The 22,277-nt window shown below is 36.9% G+C and overlaps 1 protein-coding gene across 1 annotated transcript; it reads left to right on the forward strand.

Annotated features, from left to right (window-relative positions):
* The first annotated feature begins 1,979 nt into the window (after positions 1-1,979).
* LOC149823368 (large ribosomal subunit protein uL29-like) lies at positions 1,980-18,634 on the forward strand. Its single transcript, XM_090018804.1, has 4 exons — positions 1,980-1,997; positions 2,147-2,282; positions 2,469-2,625; positions 18,560-18,634. The coding sequence occupies exons 1-4, from the start codon at positions 1,994-1,996 to the stop codon at positions 18,632-18,634; spliced, it is 372 nt and encodes a 123-aa protein (XP_089874930.1). The 5' UTR covers positions 1,980-1,993.
* The last annotated feature ends 3,643 nt before the right edge of the window (positions 18,635-22,277 follow it).

Raw genomic sequence — 22,277 nt, forward strand, 5'->3', positions numbered from 1 at the left:
TTGCATTTCTGCCACCTTCTGGAAAGCATTGTGTGCTGCAGTGTGATTCAATTTCATTCTGACTTTTCTGAGCAGGGCAACTAGTGTTATCCTCTACAACCTTGTGTGTCTGAATACATGAATGGCCTCGACCCCTAGCCTGAGTCCCTCGTAGTTGGGAGTGTACCCAAGGGTGCACATCTAAAACTCCATTGTTCGGGTCCGCTCTCACCATCACGGCAACTGCATCCTCTAGAACACTAGTCTAATGCTTCACCACATTTCCCTCCACCACACATGCCCTAAACCGACCTCATTCCATGGCTTTGATACTATTCCAGCGCTTTGATACCAATGTAAGAACTTAACCTGGCTTTGATACCATTCCATCGCTTTGATACCAATGTAAGAACTTAACCGGTCCCAAACTTAAATTTGGTAAAGGTTCATCGGATAATAGGGTAAGATGAATGAGAATCCTAAGAAGGTAGGCGTTGCATACATTGAAAATAAGATGAGTGAGAATCGTTTACGATGATTTGAGCATATTCGGCGAAGGCTTAAGGATGCTCCAATTAGAAGGATGGAGAAATAAGAAAATATATTAGCTAAAAGAAATCGGGGTAGGCTTAAGAAGACTTGGATGGAGATGATAAGAAAGGATATGAATGCTTTGAACCTCACCGAAGACGAACATTGGATAGAAATGATTGGAGGAGAAGAATTCATGTGAAGGACCCAAAATGATTTTCTTTTTGGTTTATATCGCCGACCCCAATTCTTTGGAATGAAGGCGTTGTTGTTGCTGTTCATTGGATAATAGGAGTTCAACTCACACGCTCTTCTACCTGATTGAGCTATTTTAGCTCATCTATAAGTGTTGGTTTGTCACAATCCTCAAAAAGAGGTGAAAGATTGCTCTCTATCGGTCTTATTTATGACAACCATGGAGGATTGGTTTAATATCACCATTAACTTAGAGATAATGCTCCATTATTCACAATAACCCTCTCCATAATCATCATGTAGGTTATATATGTAGTCATTAAACTATGATCAATATTTACATTAATCCTACTTAATAGTTTTAATTACAACCTTTAATATGTGGCTCTTGGGGTTCCATCTGTTAGACCCTATGGCCATAATGAATCCCTTACTAGGATCCAACATCAAGATATTTTGAAAGCATATTTGGGAGTTTTGAAAAATAGCCCACCAAACTATCTCTGAACTCAAACTCAACAAATGCTATTTCAAGCCCTAAAAAAAAATGGCCATTTCATGAACATCTACAACAATTCTGGCCATGAAATCACTTGAAAGTTATTTCACAAGCTACCAGAATGCTTATGGCTTACAATTTTCGATTGTAGGCATTTTTCTTATGTTCAAAATTATGCTAAAAACAAGACCAAACCTAGTTCATTTCCTAATGTGTTTTTTTGAATGGCTATTATTTTAATATCTTAAACATTTAATAAAAAGTATTATTAAATATTAAAAGCTAAACATAAAACAATAGTTTATTATTGATTAAAAAGTTCCAAATCCCAGGTCTTCATTTATGTTTTTTTGAAAAAAAAAGAGATTTTTTTTTTGAGGATCTAGTTGGGGGAATAAGGCCTCCCACTCCTTTCCACTAGACAAGCCCAAATGGTGGCTATACAACCAGGCAGTTATTCAACCATCCAATACCAGTGTGGTTGGAGCTTGCAACGTCCCATCACATGGTCACTTGCACAAACTGCTATACCAAAATCCGATTTTTTTGTTTTTAATATTGGCATATAATCCCAAATAGGGTTCGGATCCGCTTCTTCAAGAGCTCAATCCGCATCCCTGTCATGCATGATCCGGATCCAGATCCAACCCACTTGCATTACGTTGTAAATAATTCATAGTTTGAAGGGTATAAGAGTAAATGATCTTAAAAAAAACCCTAACGTACAAAATTTAACCCGACTCTTCCTCACTCGCCTTCCTCCTCTGCCCTCCGTCGTTGTCACTAACCATGGGTGAGAATCGGCGTCTTTCCATGGAATCAAAATCCCAGATTTCTGTTTCCCGCCTCTTCCCCCCTCATTTCCTTGTTTGTTTCACCTCATTTTCTCCGCATTTCTCACCTAAGATTTTTCCCGGTGTTTCTTTTCCCTTTTCCCTGTAGCGAGAATCATGGTTCACGAGCTCAGGACGAAGACGAAGATGGAGCTTCTGAACCAACTGAAGGATCTGAAGGCCGAGCTCGCTCTGCTCCGCGTCGCCAAGGTCACCGGCGGCGCCCCGAACAAGCTCTCCAAGATATAATTCCACTTTATTTTTCGTCATGCTTCTTTTCTAGTGTTTATTTTTCCGTCTTCGGCTACATTTGCCATGCCGATCCCGCCGTTTGCTGCTCAATTTCGGGTTTCCGGTTTGCTTTGGTTCCGTTCGCGATCTGCCTGAGTTTTTGAGAGAGAGTTTGAGGGTTTTCTTGTTCGAATACGCGGAAAGGTGGTGAGGTTATCGATCGCGCAGGTGCTGACAGTCATCTCGCAGAAGCAGAAGGCCGCTCTGAGGGAGGCGTGCAAGAAGAAGAGTTATCTACCGCTCGATCTGAGGCCCAAGAAGACCCGTGCCATCCGCCGGTCCGTCACCAAGCATCAGGTACGACTCTGTGTTGTGGCGATGTAAATACACTACAATTAGTGACATTTGTGGTCCTTTTTTTCGTTTTTCTTTTTCAATGTGCGATTCTTCGCGGATTTTGGTTATCTTAGGGCGTGGTTGTTTTGAAGCAATAGGAATGCAGAAGAGCGCTGGTTTATGTTGAAAGAACTCTTTTCATTTTGAAACACTTTTAAGGGGATGCTTGTTTTTATCGGATGAGAATCATTCTCACCCCAAATGAAAGAACGATTCTCGTTGGCTCCATTCCCTCACATCAAAGCAAACGTGATAGAATGACTCTCACGTGCAGTGGAAAATGAGAGTTGTTTTCTCGTTTGTGCGTGATTTGGAATTACAGGGTGCCCCTTGCGATTCCAAATCTCATTTGACTTCGAATTGTCTCTGGTGGGGCAAAGCCAAACGCCCCCTAAACATGCTGCACTTTAGGGTCTGTTGGTATATTAGTGCGATGAAATGATCTAAATGAAGCTGTTTATCTAGCCGTAGTTATGATAATGTGGTGCATGTGTTCTCGAAATTGTTATAGATTTTCAGTCATCTCCTTTTAGATAAGGAGTAAGATGCGAGGGTAGTTTGGGCTTGTGTAGAAGCTGCAATTGCTGCTGGAGAAATTGCCACAATTAGTTTCAGATTGGTATGAATGGTGTTGTCATCAGATATTAAACAGTTTAGTAGGAAAGTTAACTGAAAACATGTTGGAAAAATATGCTAAAGTTAACTAAAAAGCCTAGGCGGTGGCCCTGATTGTAGCCCGCCTAGGTAGAGCCTAGGCACAACTTTTGACAACTAAGCTTACAAGAGGCAATCTCACAAGAAAATTTTTAGAAGACATTGTGGAAAATGAGGTTAAAACCTATAAGAAAAATTATCCATAATGGAAACCCAACAACCTAATATGGTTTGAACCAAGTCCAATGGTTCAATGAGAAGAACAACTTATTGAGTGATTGGATGAAATATAAAAAATTAACTTAAATACAAAAAAAAAAGACCAAAAAGATACTTGCAGTCAATCATGTATTTCAGGGTGAAGATAGGAGAGAATAAGTGAGAAGAGGGGAGAAGAGATGCTCTGATGAAAGGGAAGAATTTTATTCACAATAATTGAGGCAAATAATTAAAAGAAAAGGCGATAAAGCATAAAGCATAAAGCATAAAGCATAAAGCATAAAGCATAAAGCATAAAGCATAAAGCATAAAGCATAAAGCATAAAGCATAAAGCAAAAAGCAAAAAGCAAAAAGCAAAAAGCAAAAAGCAAAAAGCAAAAAGCAAAAAGCAAAAAGCAAAAAGCAAAAAGCAAAAGTATAATAATTACATCTAAACAAAAGTACTTTAATAAAGTAAACGATAAAAAAGGAATCTAGGACACGTCAGGTGCGGCATGTGGGCCCCATCGACACATTTTTTGTCCTTATTACTTTTTACTTTATAAAAGTAGTTTCATTTGTTGTTTTGTCAATAATTATATATTTCTATTAGATTGATTTTTTATGGTTTTCTGCCATCATGCTGGTGAAAGCCGTGATGTCAAGTGATTTTAATGACAGACTGATGTCATGTTGGTGCCATTTTTTAAGATCGCAAATGCACATAATTTTTGTTGATATATTGATGAGGAACTTCATATATTGATGACCTATAATGCCCAATATAAGAACTTCATATATTGATGAGGAAGTTCGCATATGTCTATTGCATATGTTTTTTATCTTCACAAATATGATATTTGCGAGCCTTCAGTTCTTCTTGAGGATTTCAATCATAGAGTCCCAAAGATCCGTGGCTGTGGATTTGACTTTCACATCACTGTCAGGGTTCTAGGATTCTCCTGCAAGGGCTATATAGCAATTTTCGCTACATTATCCATCAGAGTCTGATTTTGATTTTTGTTGTTTCTTATATTAAATTCCATATGGAATTTGATTTTTTTCTTAATTTTATTTCTTTTATTATTTCTGATTCATCTAATTGAGACGTAGATGCTCTAGATGTTAGTGTTTGATTTGTATCTCTGTAAGACTGCAAAGATCTATGTGAACTAGTCCTAAATATGCTAGGTAGTTTAATACTCCTTGTAGACTCAAATCTGATTTCTACACCACCTTCTGCCATTTTCACTATTTGATCTATGTTACCATGAACTATAGGTTTTGGAGGAATTTCCCTTGACAAATCCCATGTATTAGGAAATTTAACTTCAATAAGTAATAGTGATAATAATAATTATGAAGATGAGTTAATAAAAAATGCTCAACTTATTGAGTTTCCAAAATACTTAGAATCTTTAAACAAATCTCTATATAGCCCTTGCACGAGAATCCCAGAACCACGATAATGATGTGGAAGTCAACCCCACATTCACAAATCTTTGAGACTCTATTATTGAAATCCAAGGACTGAAGGCTCACCAATATCATATTTGCGAAGGTCAAAAACATATTCAATATGAATATGTGAACTTTATCATCAATATGCGAAGTTTCTGTAGATATCAATAAAAATCTGTATATTTGCGATCTTCAAAAATGGCGCCAGCATGACATCATTCAACCATCAAAATCACATTACGACAAGACTTTCGTCAGCATGACTACAAAAAACCATTAAAATTCAATTTAATGAAAAAGTGAATTATTGACAAAACGACAAAGGAATCTACTTTTATAAAGTAAAAAGTAATAAGGACAAAAGACACGTGTTGATGAGGCCCACATGTTGCACCCGAACTGTCCTAGATTCCTTTTTTATAGTTTGCTTTATTAAAGTACTTTTGTCGAGATATAATTATTGTACTTTTTGTTTTTTGCTTTTTTCTTTTACTTTGTCGTCCACCACCTTTCCTTTTAACTATTCGCCTCAATTATTGTACTTCAGACTTCAAAAATATTTTGAAATTCGTTAACTTGTAACTCTATATAAGGAAGCTTGAGTTTATTTGCAACTCATATCTTCCTCAATTGAATAAAATCCTTCCCTTCTTACGAAACGTCTCTCCTCCTCTCTTCCCACTTATTGTCTTCTATCTTCTGCCTGAAATACCAGACTGACTGTAAGTAGCCTTTCGATCTTTTTTACTTGTGTTGAAGTTAATTTTTGGTATTAGAGCACTTGCAAAATATAAAGATAGGGAGTAGTATTATTATCACCTAAGTCACACGGAATCGGCTAAAAGGTCGACGCACTAGTGTCGATACGCCTCGACACACGTGCGGACACGGGGCAGACACAGTCAACTAAGCGTCGGACTCGTTCAACGCACCGAGGCCGAGTCCATCCACATTTTGGACTCGACCAACTTTGGCTGAGTCTATTTTTGTCCATTTATTAAAATTAATTTTGGACTCAGTCAACTTTTACTGAGTCTATTTTTGTCCATTTATGATTGTTATATATATATATATTTATTGTTATATATATATTTTGTCAACTTTGATCGGTCAACTTATTGCTTTAAAATTTACAATCTTATTATTGTTATATATATATATATATATATATATATATATATATATATATATATATATATATATATATATATATATATATATATATATATATATATATATATATAGCCGTGTCCCCGTGTCCAAAATTTTTGAAATTGCTCAACACCCGTGTCGTACCCGCGGGTGCGGCCGCACCCACGGCCGCACCCATGTGACATAGATTATCACGTTCCTCTTGTCAAATGCTCAAAACCCATGAGTTAAAAGGTTGAGTTAATTGAACTTTTAATGAGATTAGTTCCTATGACTAAGGTGTTCAAACATGTTTATTACCTTTGATGGAGACTTAGGCTTACTTTAGAGCACTAATGAATTTGGATGCTGCACATGGCCCTTAATATATATCTTTTAGAGATGAGTATGTACCAAAGTTACTGGAAGCTTCTTAGGTAGGTGGGAAGCTCACTTCCCGAAAACTCGCTTTGGAAGCGCGATACTCCTCGCTTTCGAAACTTCATGGGAAGCTCGATTCCCCCATGCTTTTTCTATGCTTCTCATGCACATGGTCTATGCATACTATATGTTTTTCTCACGTTTCTTTTCATATTTTTCATGTATTTTCTCTCATGCTTTCACTCACTTTCCATGTACTTTCTTTAAATTGGTAACCATCATTGTTAGATTTTAACAAAAATTTAACTCTTTTATAGAAAAATCATGAAATATAAGAATAATCAATTTTATTTTAGTTTTTATTTATTTCTTGTTTGATTCCATATTGCTTCATTTTTTATTCAAATTTCGCTTTTAAATTGAAACCTCGCTTCCCGCTTCATATAAAATTTAAAATGCCTCACTTCTTGCTTCCGCTTCCCGTGTCGTTTCCCGCTTTCGCTTCCTAGTTTGACAACCCTGGTATGTACACTACAATCATCTGAAGTGAAATTATGTTATTGTGTTTGAAAAGTTAATTAAATATTTTAGTTCAAAGCCTAGCTATAGAGATCCTTAACTTATGACCAAGTACACATGATCATATTTCTCTCTCCTTTTCATCGTGCTAATACTAATACTAATATAAAGGTTCAAACCCAAAAAGTGCCTTCTTTTATATATTGGATTTTCATGAATAACTTTATGTTCTTCCTTCTTTGTCATAATTTTGATCCACATGGGAGAATGTCTCTGTCTTGTTTTATATTTATAAAATGCTTCATATTCACCTTTTTAACCTAAGTTTTAGAAATTTAGCTTTTCACGAGGAAGCATCACCTTCTTAAAAATTCTTTAATCACATATTGCTCATAGAGTATGACCTCTATAAGGGTTTATATTGTCTAAGTCACCTTAGAGGGCAAGGCCTTTTGAAAGTTTATCAATTGAACTTTGGACATTCACATTGTCTTCAATGTACATGAGCTCTTCATCATCTACCTCCAGCGCTCCTTCCACGTTGATCCATTGAATGTCCTCTTCATTCAAAATGTTTTTTTCTTTTTGAACCCATGCATCCAATACATCAAAAATTTCTAAACTAATGAGATCAAATTGCTCTATGTGCCTCCTTGATGATAACTTTTCTAGTTGCTTCAAAAGTAAAAAGATGACATGAAAAAATTAAAATTAGTTGGGTTTTCTATGATATAAAAAAGCTTTAAATAAACACATGAAAATAACAAAAACATTTTATAAATCTATATACCTTTGCCTCAACCATAAGTTGTAGTGATCGTAGACGAGGTCATTGAGCCTTTTGTGCTCCAATTTATTTCTTCGTTTTGTATGTATTTGCTCAAAGTCACTTCAGTTTCTTTTTCATCTACTTGCACTAAACGTTTGACTAAGAATGCCAAAATTTCTCAAATTTGGAACTTCACTTTCAAACCCAGTCCACCACATATTTGAAAAAAAGAACAAAACGCGAAATCAATAAAACAATAATATATACAATCATACAAAACATCATAATTAAATAACAATACAAAATTTCACACTGCACACTGAAATAGACAAAATAAATTACATGGACGTATCTTGGCACAGTTTCACACTGCTGCAGGTCTCATATCATACAATGTATTATCATAAATTTTTATTTCTTTATGAATTTGTTGCTAGGTCGTCGCTCACACCGGCGCCCGGGTGTGGTGTCAAATAGGCAAGGGTTCCCTCACTTTGTTGGACGGGTGGGGGTAAAGAAGTTAGTCCAAGACCATAAAATTAGGTTAGCCACTTGGAACATAGGGTCTTTAACTGGTGAGTTGGTAGAGTTAGTAGATGTTATGTGTAGGAGAAAGATTGATATTTTATGTCTTCAAGAGACCAAATGGGTAGGTGAGAAAGCAAAAGTGATAGAACCTTGGGGATATAAGATTTGGTATACAGGAATAAATAGGAATAGGAATGGAGTAGGGATTGTTATGAGTCGTCAGTTTATAGATTATGTAGTTGAGGTCCGTAGGAAGGGTGATAGAATTTTACTTATTAAATTAGTATTAGGTACGAATATTATTAATATTATTAGTGTTTATGCACCTCAAGTAGGTTTAGATGATTCCATTAAGCATCAATTTTGGGAAGATTTAGATGGAGTAGTACAAGGGATATCTTATGGAGAAAAGCTTTTCATCGGCGGTGACCTTAATGGACATGTAGGCATTAGTAAGGATGGATTTGAGAGTATCCATGGAGGCTATGGTATAGGAGAAAGAAATGAAAGTGGAGAAAGGATTTTAGATTTTTGTTTGTCCTATGATATGATCTTAGCAAACACTTGGTTTAGGAAGAGGGAGTCTCACCTAGTAACATTTAAAAGTGGGGTTAATACGAGTCAGATAGATTTTTTCCTACTTAGAAAGAGAGATAGGGGTTGTTGCATCGATTGTAAAGTTATACCGGGAGAAAGTGTAGCTACACAACATAGTCTTAATTTTAGATCTTAGAATTAGACAATGCCGCAAAAGAGATAGACATAGGATAGATCCTAGAATTAAGTGGTGGGCACTGAAAGGAGCTAAACAAGGAATGTTTGTAGAGCAGGTAGTTAAAGAAGTTGATTGGTGTCTCGAGGAGGATTTAGAATCAATGTGGAATAAGATAGCGGGTGGCATGAGAAAAGTGGCTAAGGAGGTATTGGGTGAGTCTAAAGGCGGTGCACCACTAGGTAAGGATACATCATGGTGGAACGAGGATGTCAAATTAGCTATTAAGGTTAAAAGAGAGTGTTATAGAAATCTAAGTAAGAGTCGTGATAATGAGAATTTGGAGAAGTATATGATAGCAAAGAAGGAAGCTAAAAAAGTTGTTCGAAACGCGAGGGCTAAGGTATATAAGGAGGTTTATGACAAGTTGGATACCAAAGAAGGCAAGAAGGATATTTATAGGCTTGCAAAGATGAGAGATAGAAAATCGAAGGATTTGGGTATGGTTAGATGTATCAAAGATGAAACGCAAAGGGTTTTAGTCAAAGATGAGGATATTAAGGAGAGATGGAAAGATTATTTTGATAAGCTTTTTAATGATAGTCATGCTCAAGATCTTGGAGACTTCTCCATTCCTTTTCATGGGATAAATCGTGACTTCATGCGCAATATTCAAAAGAAAGAAATTGCAGAGGCTTTGAAGAAAATGAAATCAAGAAGGGCAGTTGGCCCAGATGGTATACCTATCGAGGCTTGGAAATGCTTGGGAGAGAAAGGTTTAGAATGGTTGACAAATCTTTTTAACTTGATTTGGCGAACAAATAAGATGCCTAATGAGTGAAGGAAGAGTACTTTGGTGCCTTTATATAAGAATAAGGGTGATATACAAGATTGCACAAACTATCGTGGTATAAAACTCATGAGTCATACTATGAAACTTTGGGAGAGGGTGATTGAGTCTAGGTTGAGGAAGGTTGTCATGATATCGGAGAATCAGTTTGGTTTTATGCCTGGAAGATCAACTATGGAAGCTATACATCTTCTTAGACAACTTATTGAAAGATATAGAGAGAGAATAAAAAATTTGCATATGGTTTTTATTGATTTAGAGAAGGCATACGATAGAGTACCTAGGGATGTTCTCTGGTGGACAATGTTGAAAAAAGGTGTTTCTCTCAAGTACATTAGTATAATTAAAGATATGTATGAAGGAGTAGTAACCAATGTCCGCACTTGTGGAGGAGTGACAACCAATTTTCCGATAACGGTTGGGTTACATCAAGGATCTGCTTTAAGCTCTTTCCTATTTGCGATAGTGATGGATGAGCTTACGAGATCAATTCAAGAAAATGTACCGTGGTGTATGGTGTTTGCTGATGATATTGTTTTGATTGATGAGTCTAGAGCTGGGGTTAATGCTAAGTTAGAATTATGGAGACAGACATTGGAAGCTAGAGGTTTTAAGTTGAGTAAGAGTAAGACTGAATATATGGAATGTCGGTTTAGTAAGCAACGAAGTAGTGATGGGAGTGTAGTGAAGCTTGGTGAGCAAGAAATACCGGTGAATGATTATTTCAAATATTTGGGATCCATCATTCAAAAGTATGGAGAAATTGATGGAGATGTAAATCATAGGATAAAGGTTGGGTGGATGAAATGGAAAAGTGCAACTGGAGTGCTGTGCGATCGTAGAATGCCATTGCGGTTGAAGGGAAAGTTTTATAGGACGACTATTAGACCCGCTTTACTATATGGTACGGAATGTTGGGCTGCCAAGAGACATCATATTCAAAAAATGAGTGTAGCTGAGATGCGGATGCTTAGATGGATGTGCGGAAATACAATAAAAGATAAGATTCGGAACAAGGAGATACGTAAGAAGGTAGGTGTTGCACCCATTGAAAATAAGATGCGAGAGAATCGTTTACGGTGGTTTGGACATATTCGGCGAAGGCCTAATGATGCTCCAGTTAGAAGGTTGGAGAAATGGGAAAATATATTAGTTAAAAGAGGTCAGGGTAGGCCTAGGAAGACTTGGATGGAGATGATAGGAAAGGATATGAATGCTTTGAACCTCACCGAGGACATGACATTGGATAGAAATGATTGGAGGAAAATGATTCATGTGGAAGACCCAAAATGAATTTCTTTTTTGGTTCGCTGACCCCAATTGTTTTGGGATGAAGGCGTAGTAGTTGTTGTTGTTGTAGAATTAGACAATGCTGCAAAAGGGATAGACATAGGATAAATCCTAGAATTAGGTGGTGGGCACTGAAAGGAGCTAAACAAGGAATGTTTGTAGAGCAGGTAGTTAAGGAAGCTGATTGGTGTCTCGAGGAGGATTCAGAATCAATGTGGAATAAGATAGCGGGTGGCATGAGAAAAGTGACTAAGGAGGTATTGGGTAAGTCTAAAGGCGGTGCACCACTAGGTAAGGATACATCATGGTGGAACGAGGATGTCAAATTAGCTATTAAGGTTAAAAGAGAGTGTTATAGAAATCTAAGTAAGAGTCGTGATAATGAGAATTTGGAGAAGTATATGTTAGCAAAGAAGGAAGTTAAAAAAGTTATTCGAAACGCGAGGGCTAAGGTATATAAGGAGGTTTATGACAAGTTGGATACCAAAGAAGGCGAGAAGGATATTTATAGGCTTGCAAAGATGAGAGATAGGAAATCGAAGGATTTGGGTATGGTTAGATGTATCAAAGATGAAACACAAAGGGTTTTAGTCAAAGATGAGGAGATTAAGGAGAGATGGAAAGATTATTTTGATAAGCTATTTAATGATAGTCATGCTCAAGATCTTGGAGACTTCTCCATTCCTTTTCATGAGATAAATCGTGACTTCATGCGCAAGATTCAAAACAAAGAAATTGCAGAGGCTTTGAAGAAAATGAAATCAAGAAGGGCAGTTGGCCCAGACGGTATACCTATCGAGGCTTGGAAATGCTTGGGAGAGAAAGGTTTAGAATGGTTGACAAATCTTTTTAACTTGATTTGGCGAACAAATAAGATGCCTAATGAGTGGAGGAAAAGTACTTTGGTGCCTTTATATAAGAATAAGGGTGATATACAAGATTGCACAAACTATCGTGGTATAAAACTCATGAGTCATACTATGAAACTGTGGGAGAGGGTGATTGAGTCTAGGTTGAGGAAGGTTGTCATGATATCGGAGAATCAATTTGGTTTTATGCCTGGAAGATCAACTATGAAAGCTATACATCTTCTTAGACAACTTATTGAAAGATATAGAGAGAGAATAAAAAATTTGCATATGGTTTTTATTGATTTAGAGAAGGCATACGATAGAGTACCTAGGGATGTTCTCTGGTGGACAATGTTGAAAAAAGGTGTTTCTCTCAAGTACATTAGTATAATTAAAGATATGTATGAAGGAGTAGTAACCAATGTCCGCACTTGTGGAGGAGTGACAACCAATTTTCCGATAACGGTTGGGTTACATCAAGGATCTGCTTTAAGCTCTTTCCTATTTGCGATAGTGATGGATGAGCTTACGAGATCAATTCAAGAAAATGTACCGTGGTGTATGGTGTTTGCTGATGATATTGTTTTGATTGATGAGTCTAGAGCTGGGGTTAATGCTAAGTTAGAATTATGGAGACAGACATTGGAAGCTAGAGGTTTTAAGTTGAGTAAGAGTAAGACTGAATATATGGAATGTCGGTTTAGTAAGCAACAAAGTAGTGATGGGAGTGTAGTGAAGCTTGGTGAGCAAGAAATACCGGTGAATGATTATTTCAAATATTTGGGATCCATTATTCAAAAGTATGGAGAAATTGATGGAGATGTAAATCATATATCTTTTGTCTATTTGCAAAATTCTTCATCTTATTTTCCCCGTGCATACCTTGATTATTACAATGGAAATTGTTTACCCACTTGCCTTCTCCTTATTCTAAATCCGTTTGCGGATTGTTTTTCCAAGAAATATCTTTTTCCTTCAAAATGGTGTTTTCCTCGTGGTCGACGACCTCGCTTAGGTAATAAGGCAAATTTTTCGTTGTTTATTTCCCATGCAAAAGGATGACAACACAATTGTCATAATCCTTATGACGACTCAATCCCTAGTAATGGCTCTTCCAATGGTCTACCATATTTTCCTCCAAAAATCCAAAATTTTTCCTCAAAATTTGATCCTGTCTTTGCCCTGCAGAGTCCTGTAGAGAGCCTTCTTTAAATTTTATTCCCTATTCCCAGTTACACTGGGGCATCTTTTGAAATTTTGTTTTCAAACATTCTGTATGCTGGCGGGATAAACCAATCTCTCATTTTGCATGTATATGCACCCACTTGCATTAATTTTGCATTCATTTACATTTTATTTTTCGTTAATTCCGCATCCATTTCCTTCCCCTTCAGGTTAAGGGATAAACCTGAATCATTTTCCATAATTCTTCAATTTCGACCTCCGGGTCACCAAATTTCCAATTTTTAAATTACCAAAATTTCGACCACCAGGTCATCCAATTTCTATTCCCCGTTCAGGATAAGGAGATAATCCTGAAACCATTCATAGAAGCGATCTAACTCTCTATAATGGTTCCCGTTCTTCATTGAACTGATAGTGTTCCAAGTGAACTGATAGTCGTTCTTCATTGAACTGATAGTGTTCCAAGTGAACTGATAGTTGTTCTTCATTGAACTGATAGTGTTCCAAGTGAACTGATAGTCGTTCTTCATCGAACTGATAGTGTTCCAAGTGAACTGATAGTCGTTCTTCATCCATTTTCAGATATTTTTTGCTATATAATAAGTTTCCTAGTTACTTTTATATGTTAATCTCATATTTTTTAGTATTTATTTGAGATTATTGAAGAAGTTATATTTTTCAGTTATATAATTAGTTTTTATATATTTTCAGTTATATAATTAGTTTTCCGATATTTTGTTTCTTAGTTAATTTTATATGTTATTCTCATATTTTTAGTATTTATTTGATATTTTCTATTTTTTATTGGTTGTTGCTTCATCAATAAAGCATTTTTTTATTTATTTGTATTTTTAGATATTTTTCTAGGTTTTCAAAAAAAAATTTAAGGCTTACGCTTTACGCCTTGAGGCTTACTCCTTGCCTCAGTTTTTGGTGGAGCGTCTCGCTATGCCTCAATGCTTTTCATAACACTAGTCCCGGTTAAATGTTCACCGAGAGATACCACCCGAAAAAATAGTATGACAATAGTTGCACTCAATTTTCAATTGGTTTTCACTCATTACTTGAGTGCCTCATTGCCATGCTAGATCATTTGATGCTGTCTTCATTGAGTGAAAAAATAATGAAAATACACTTACTAGAGAACCTCAAAAGCCTTCTCCTTCGCGCATGGATTGACCCCCAAATTGTTCTCGTGACTCTTATGGTATATGGATACCCCTCCAATGACCTCTATACAAATGAAAGAGTCGACCTTCAATAGGTCTTTAACCCCCCCCCCCCCCCCCCAAAAAAAAAAAAAAAAAAAAATTATGATTCAACGCTTTTTAAAGTGCACCGAATGTGTATTCTACGATATGGGTACAATACATTGCTATATCGTACGATACATATAATATATATACAATATACTCGTATCACGATAAGTATCGTACTGTATCGTACAATGCAACATTGAACCCAAAATCCTATGCTCAAATTGCACTTTGGCTCACATGATTTCTCTTTACAATACAAATTCCAAGGTCTAAAGTCAAGTCTAATGTTCAAAGTTCAAAATTTAAAGTTCAATTGTCAAGTCCCCTTTATGGTGAACCTAGGTAATATAAACCCTATCGTGGTTCTACTCCATGATCAATATGGGAATAAAAACTTTTAAAAGAGTTGGTGTTTTCCTCCAAGAAATTAGATTCGTAAAATGTAGGTAAAAAGGTGGTTGATGAGGTCTAGTAGAATAAGTTTTATACCCTTAATTTTGAGACAGAATTTGGTGGTGTTCATTGCTATGTCCCACTAGTGCGCCAGGGAGGCCAACATACCTGTGTCGGGTGCGGCAGGTACCGCTCATGCATCAGGTGCATCCTGGGCTGGGTAGGTTCCGGACCCGCCCATGCTGACTTGAAAAAAATATATAAACACACACACACACACACACACATATATATATATATATATATATATATATATACCGTCACCTTAGATTGAAGTAGAAGAGGAGGAACAGGAGGAGGAGGGGAGAAGAAGAGGAAGAAAGAAGAAAAAGGAGGAAGAGAGGCAAGAAGAGCAAAAAGTGGGGGAAGAGGAGGAAGGGGAGGAAGGGAAGCATGAAGAAGAAGAAGAAGAAGAAGAAGAAGAAGAAGAAGAAGAAAGGGTGATGGGGAAGAGAGAGATAGAGAGGCACACTTTCTTCTTCATTTCAGCGGAGGAGGAGGTACTGCCATAAACAACTTCATAGATGCATGCATGGCAAGTAGGCACAAAAGAGAGGAAAACTAGAATCTTCATTAAGCCAAAAAATGAAGTTACAACAACTATGTCACATGGGTGCAGGTGCGGGTGCGGGGGTGTGGCAAAAAAATTATATATATATATATAGTTCAAAAGTTGGACATAAATGACCCTAGGTGCGGTCAACACACCCAGGGTCAGGTTGACCACACCGGGTGCCGCACGCATGCACACACGCGTCGCGTCGACGCGGGTGCAGCACCCAGTTGGCCGAGTCTCTATGACATAGTACAACAATATAGATGAGTCGATCTCTGTACCTCACTAGAAGATAAAAACCAGCACTACACCTATGTCATGGGCTTGAGGGCGCAAGATTCAGATTCAACTCGAAAGTTCATTTTTTAAAAAAGTGGGACACGAGCACGAGGACACAAATTTTTAATCAATAAAAAACCATTTTTTGAATATTTTAATATTAAAAATGGTTTCCTTATTGAAATCAAATTAAATGTAATAAATAGTATTTAAAAAATGTACATGTCGGTGCCCGAGCATGTTTGCTCATGTCACTAGGACACGCAGCCAAAATGGCGTGTCCCTATAACATAGCTCTACACCTACCTAGGGTTAGAAAGCAAGCCAAACAATTTGGCCCGCGAGCTGAGCCATGAGCACCCTGTTAACAAAAAACGAGTTGAGTGCGTACAAAGGGTGCTTGGATCGGTTTGACTCATGTAAGCTCTTAAGATTATAAGATATACAATTTATGTTCAACATTTATTATAAAAAGTAGTTTTGTACAGTTGGTTGTACCACAAGGCATGTGAAAGAGAGGTTGAGGTTCAAATCCCATCGTTGACAACATCTTTCATATTAATTATTTTACACGAGCCAGCTCGTGGCTCAACACAGCTGACTCGAACTTGGCCTGGGATCAAGCTTGGCTCGTCTACCTACGAGCATGAGCCGAGCCCAAACACGGTGAGCTCGACTCGTTTACGAGCCCTACATCTACCTCACTAGAAGACAAAAACTGTTAACTCTACACCAAACTATTGAAAAGAACAAGAATACCCCTATAAAGAATAAAATGTACATATACATAAGGGGTAGCACACAAAACAGTAATACATATATTACATCAATCTCAACCGTAAGATGCACTTTATATTAGGATGTATCATAAGATGCATATTAATATCCTATGATACATAGGGCACACATGCAATATCCCCCTGAAACTAGTTTCAGGAGCGTATTGTGTCGGTTTTTGCCTGAAATAGTGTTGTTTCATATCATATTGTACAATATGTTGTGACTTTTACAAGCCTGCCCTCATGGGAAATGGGGGAATGACAATCACCATCTCTGTAATAGAAGTTGAATGAGTGATCCTATTTCGTATTAAAATCAAAGAAAAAAAGAAAAATAAAGATCAAACCTGTCTTTGTGGCTCACAACACAAACTTGCACTCATGAGTGAGAGAGAGAAAGGTGGCTTTGGCTGGGTTGAAGGGCCGATTCTTTGATCTGAGCAAATGCTAGGTGGCTCAAACACCTTGATTTTGGCTGGTTGAAGGGAGAAGACTTTGACTAGACCAAATGTTGGGTGGTCCTTGTGATAAATTTCTTTCCCAGATGAGACTGAAAGAAGTAAAATAGGAAGAAGAAGAAGGGAATGCAATGGAGTTGCAGCTCTAAACAGGTCATCCAAATGGAGGTCTTTTGAGTGTTGCAAACAAAGAAAGGGGGAATAGCTGGAAAGGCCAAGGGTTTTTAAAAAAATGATATATCAAACTCTTTGAGTCTATAGAAAACTTGGGCAAGTGTAATTTAAAAGAGTTACACTGATTTTTTGACTCTGCAAGGATCCGGTCCGTGGTGACATAGCCGACTCACGAGTTGAGTCATCGAGTTTCCAGACCATGCCTATAGCAGTTGAGTTCTTTGATACAAATGGTGAATGATGCCTCTCCCATGAAATGGAGGTTGCACTATGTTAGACAGTGGGTATTTTTGGCGAAATGTAACAGAAGTTATTGGACTGATGTTGTTATGCTGAATTGGTCTACTGCTAATATTAATTATGCAAATAAAGCCAGAAGGATCTCTGTGTAAAAGATGCTACTTTTTATTCTAAAACTTAAAGATATTCTTTTCATATTCAGTCATTTATCTCTGAATGGTCTACTACGTGCTACTGCACATTCACAGGCCTACGGGTAATGCTAAATTAACTAATATTTTCATAATGTATATTGCAGTTGTTTTCCGGTAGTGTGGAATACATAAACAAGTAAATAACTTTACCAGCTTATTGTATATTGCAGTTGTTTTCCTGTAGTGTTTCTAATTTTCATGATTTTATCTGCAATGCTGTTCAATTTTCGTGTAGTTTAATTTGCTGTGGTTGTGCGCTGAAATCCATATACCAATACCTTAAAATAATTTGTGCATGCATGAACTAAAAAAAAAGGTGCATCTGGAATCGTGTGTTAACAAATTGTAACTTCTACATGCAGCATCAGTTATAACTTATAAGCAAAATCATTTCTGTGTTTTGACCTTATTGGCCTTATGAAGCCCTCTAACATAAGAATAATGTTTATATATATGTATATCTTTTTCATTCTCTAGGTGCACCTACACTCACCTAGTAGTAATCACAAATTTTCATAATTTTTAAGTATTTTTGGTTCATATGTACATACATTAGTGGCAGCAAGTTTTGGATTATGTGACGTATGTAGGTTTTTTATGGTCTTCAAAATTAACCTCACAATGCACCAAATTTTTGTTTTTTCAGAATTTGTAAATTTTATGTTAGAAAAACATGATTGAAGGTATGGTTCCTATCAAATAAACTATGTTGAATACATCTATGAGGTCTGATTGAGTAGATGCAGCCTATACCCAAGGTTTCTACTAGATGATTGTAGGTGGTCCGGGAGCACCCCCATCCCTATAATTACTAATTTGTGTGTGTGTGTGTGTGTGTGTGTGTGTGTGTGTGTGTGGGAGCGTGCTTTCGTGTGCATCCATGTGTGTGCTCGACATGCTTTCTCACATAACCCTTAACTATGGTGCTCTTTTTGTTGGTTAAATTCATTTGAATACGGCTTTACACGTGCAGGCATCCTTGAAGACAGAGCATGAGAAGAAAAGGGAGAAGTACTTCCCAAAGAGTAAGTTTGCGATCAAGGTGTAGTAGAAATATGAACTTTAGAGCTGTCATTTGCTTTTAGCTAACAAACTAAATGTCTCAGTTTTGTGGAAAATTGGTTTTGTGGTTCATTGAAATGCATCTCAGTATTCTTGCCCCTCAGGCTTATAGCAACTGGAGCTTGTATGCAATTATTCCTTTCTTTAATTCATTATTTTACGGTATCTGGCATGGGTTTTAGCTGTCTGCCAATCTCACAGTAATCCTTTTGCACCCAAACTTGGGAGTTTATACTAACAGGCTGGTCTAGGGTTAGGGAGCTCTCAGCAGTCGAGGAAATTAGGAGTACCACTTTAACTAAATAAGTAGATTGGACCTTTCTCAAAGCAACTCATCACCTTTTAGGTATTGAATTATTCATAAGTCTCTTAAAAAGATGATGAACAAGTATTCTCACTGGAAAAGGATTGTCATTCATATGTGATGGATGGTTTCTTGGAGGCGGTAGTTATGATGCAGTGGTATTCTGACAATTTGGAGCTGTCAAGGGGTCACATCATGTTCGACCATCTGCCCAATTATGTGATGTCTCATTTGAATTAGGTGGGCATTGTTGAGTCAAACATATGACGGCCCATATCCAGCTATATATTTTTATTTTGAACTTCGAACCCATTATTTTATGGGTAAATATGACAAAACGTATCAGGTATTCACTAGATAGCAGTGCTACCATAGCCTACCAAAGAGAAGTTGCTGTCAGTGTTGCTTTCAACTAGAAGACCCAAGTTCAAGTCTCAACATTGACATTTTTATTTCAATGATGATATGGGTCGATATCTGACTGGTGCTTATCTAAACCCCAAATATGAACCCATACACGGTTGGATTTGAAACTACCACATTCTTCTTTTACTTTTTCATTTCCCTTGTTTAATTCCATATCTTCTTAGTCCTTCCTAAATCTGATTTGTATCCTGGTTGTTTATTTGTTCACAACCTGTTTGAACAAAGTCATAATCACATGGTAAACCTGTGGAAAATGTGAGACCCTATTTATTTTCTAGTATTCTGTAGATGAAAGGGTATATTTGGAACTTAAAAGGATAATGGGCTTTGCTTGCTCTAATTAGGAATTAATGGTTTGAGCAGTGACTTGAGTTGGAAGCTTTTTGTGAGCCTTCACAATAAGAGATCCCCTTATAATTGTCCAAAAAACAGAGATCCCATTGTTAGGGATCATTGTAGGGCATGGTTTTTGCTGCATATGAGATTGTGGTTTTTGCCTATTGTTAGATGCTTTCTATGGGTTTTTGTTCCTCCATATGAGCCTGTGTAGCCTATATGAACAGCCTAATGCGTGAAGTGTTGATTTCGATACTTGTTAGTGGAACTCACATGGTGTTGATTTCGATACTTGTTAGCGGAACTCACATGACATGCTATGTATACTACAATTTTGCTGGTCTGTTCTATAAAAAAGAAATTTTTAGTGAAGGATGTAAGCATTATGTATACTACAATTTTGGGAGTTCTGAATATCTTAAGCAATTGCTACATACAAAAAAAAAGAATATGCAATGGTGACTGTTAGTGAGAGCATTCATGACTTATAGGAAGTGATCGTTTTTTAGTAAGGGCAGAAACTATTAAACCATTTGTTTCTGCAATTTGTGATAGTGATAGGCTGATAGCACAAGCAACAAAAGAAAGGGGTGAACAGGGTTGTATTGAATCCTTTCTTTCAGTAAAGGATGGTGCAAAAAAAATTACGAGTTAAAAGGAAAAAAACGAATGAAGAAATCAACAGTTTCCTGTACAACTTTTTAAGAGTGGTTGACTCAGCCTCATTAGCTATATATATGGGATAAGCTGAGATTTTGATCCACAATGCAATAAATCCCAACTCACTCGAGCTTTCCAAATGAGGAAGTCACATCCTTGTACCCCTTAATTGCTGACCTAGCCATGCACGGACAGACTCTCTCTCTCTCTCTCTCACACACACACACACACACACATACACACACAGACACAGCGTGTGCGCGCATGTCTGAGAACAGCCACAAATTGATCAAATCTGTTGGGTTTAATGGACCCAACAAGATTCAGTTGGATAATATCCATGCTGAAGGGCTTCCAAACTCCAAAATAAGCTAATAAAAGGAAACCAGAAAGCTGAATTGATCCTTTTAGAATGAGATTCGGTAAAGCTAAATCCAGTTAGGTCTGATAGAATCATCAGTCAATCTGAACCAATTCTGACCTATTTACAGTTGCAGATCATGGCTGCAAGACTTGGCTTTGACCTATAACGACCTGTTCGACCAGCAAGAACCAGATCCCAGTGACAGTCATCTAGACCTGACCCTGTTCCAAATTCACTCGTTTCCGTGCTACATAATCATGCCAAGCTCGCTTATATCAAAAAATGTCTAGCACGGGTCGAGCTGTTAGAATGGATACTTCGCATGGAGGAGATAGTTCGTACAAATATCACCTTAAGTTAGTATATAGGCCCATACCATTACATCATCAGTATTACAGTATAAATCCACCCATCCAACTATAATCTTATATCAATTCTAATTTCAGTGGTTGTTAAGCCAAGCTGACCATTTCATCTATGCCATACACATTCTTCTTGCATACGCATAGCGAACTTTATCCAAAAGCTCAGACCAAGAAGATTCAGTTTAATGACAGCCTTTTTCCCATGTTAGCTTTTTGTGCGTAAAAAATGAAAAATGCCGGTACTGTCCTTGTAAAATGTTGTGATTCCGATGAAATTCACATAAAGTATTTGTGAACATGCCTTGAATCCCTCTCAACACAGGAGATTTACATATGAAATGCATGGATCTTCTGAAATTCGAAAGCCCGATGCGAAACTTTAAAATTTAAAAGTTCGAGCTTGACATATTCATTTCATACATTTGTGGCAGTCCTAACATTTGTGCATATGTCATGCAAACATTCTTTAACTAAACACTCACATAGTCTGGACATACATCTGCAAATGTGTGTATGGCATTCACAAATATATGTTGCAAAGCTCCTGTTAATGCAATGCCAATCTATTTTAAAGTGCAAATGTCAAATTGCGAATGTTCTTACCTTCACATGGTTTCTAATTAATATACAAAGTTATTGGCGGTTCTTTTTTTTTTCTTGTTAGAACCAACCATTTTTCTTTTAGAACACTAACCTCCTTTCTCTTATAACCCCAATCCTTTTTCCTATCTCATTGCAGCGATTCCTAGGCATTTCATCTTGTAGCATTCCAGTGAGGTTTCAACAACTTTTTACTCAACCTTTTCAGTCTTTCGACCTCCAAAAACTTAGGACAAAATATGAGTCTCATAAGTTTTCTTGCTAAATTAAGTTTTTTTTTTTACAAAAAATGATCATATTGTCCATGCAAATTTGCACATTTTTTGAAATGCCTACCAATTTGATGCATATCCAAAATTTTGATTCCTGGCTTTTACTAAGAAAAAATTGCATAAGCGGCACAAGCATGTGGACATTCACAAATCATGTCTGCGAATGTCCCAAAAATGTTCAAACATCCTTTTACTAAAACTAGCTAAGGGGCATAAGCAAGAGGACATTCGCTAATTTTGGACAAAATGTGATCGAACACGCTCAAAATTGAACTTCGAACTCCTCAAACCTGGCACAAGCT

The sequence above is a fragment of the Nuphar pumila genome, chromosome 10 (genome assembly GCF_984573655.1).
Source record: "Nuphar pumila chromosome 10, dmNupPumi1.hap1.1, whole genome shotgun sequence".
Taxonomy (NCBI): domain Eukaryota; kingdom Viridiplantae; phylum Streptophyta; class Magnoliopsida; order Nymphaeales; family Nymphaeaceae; genus Nuphar; species Nuphar pumila.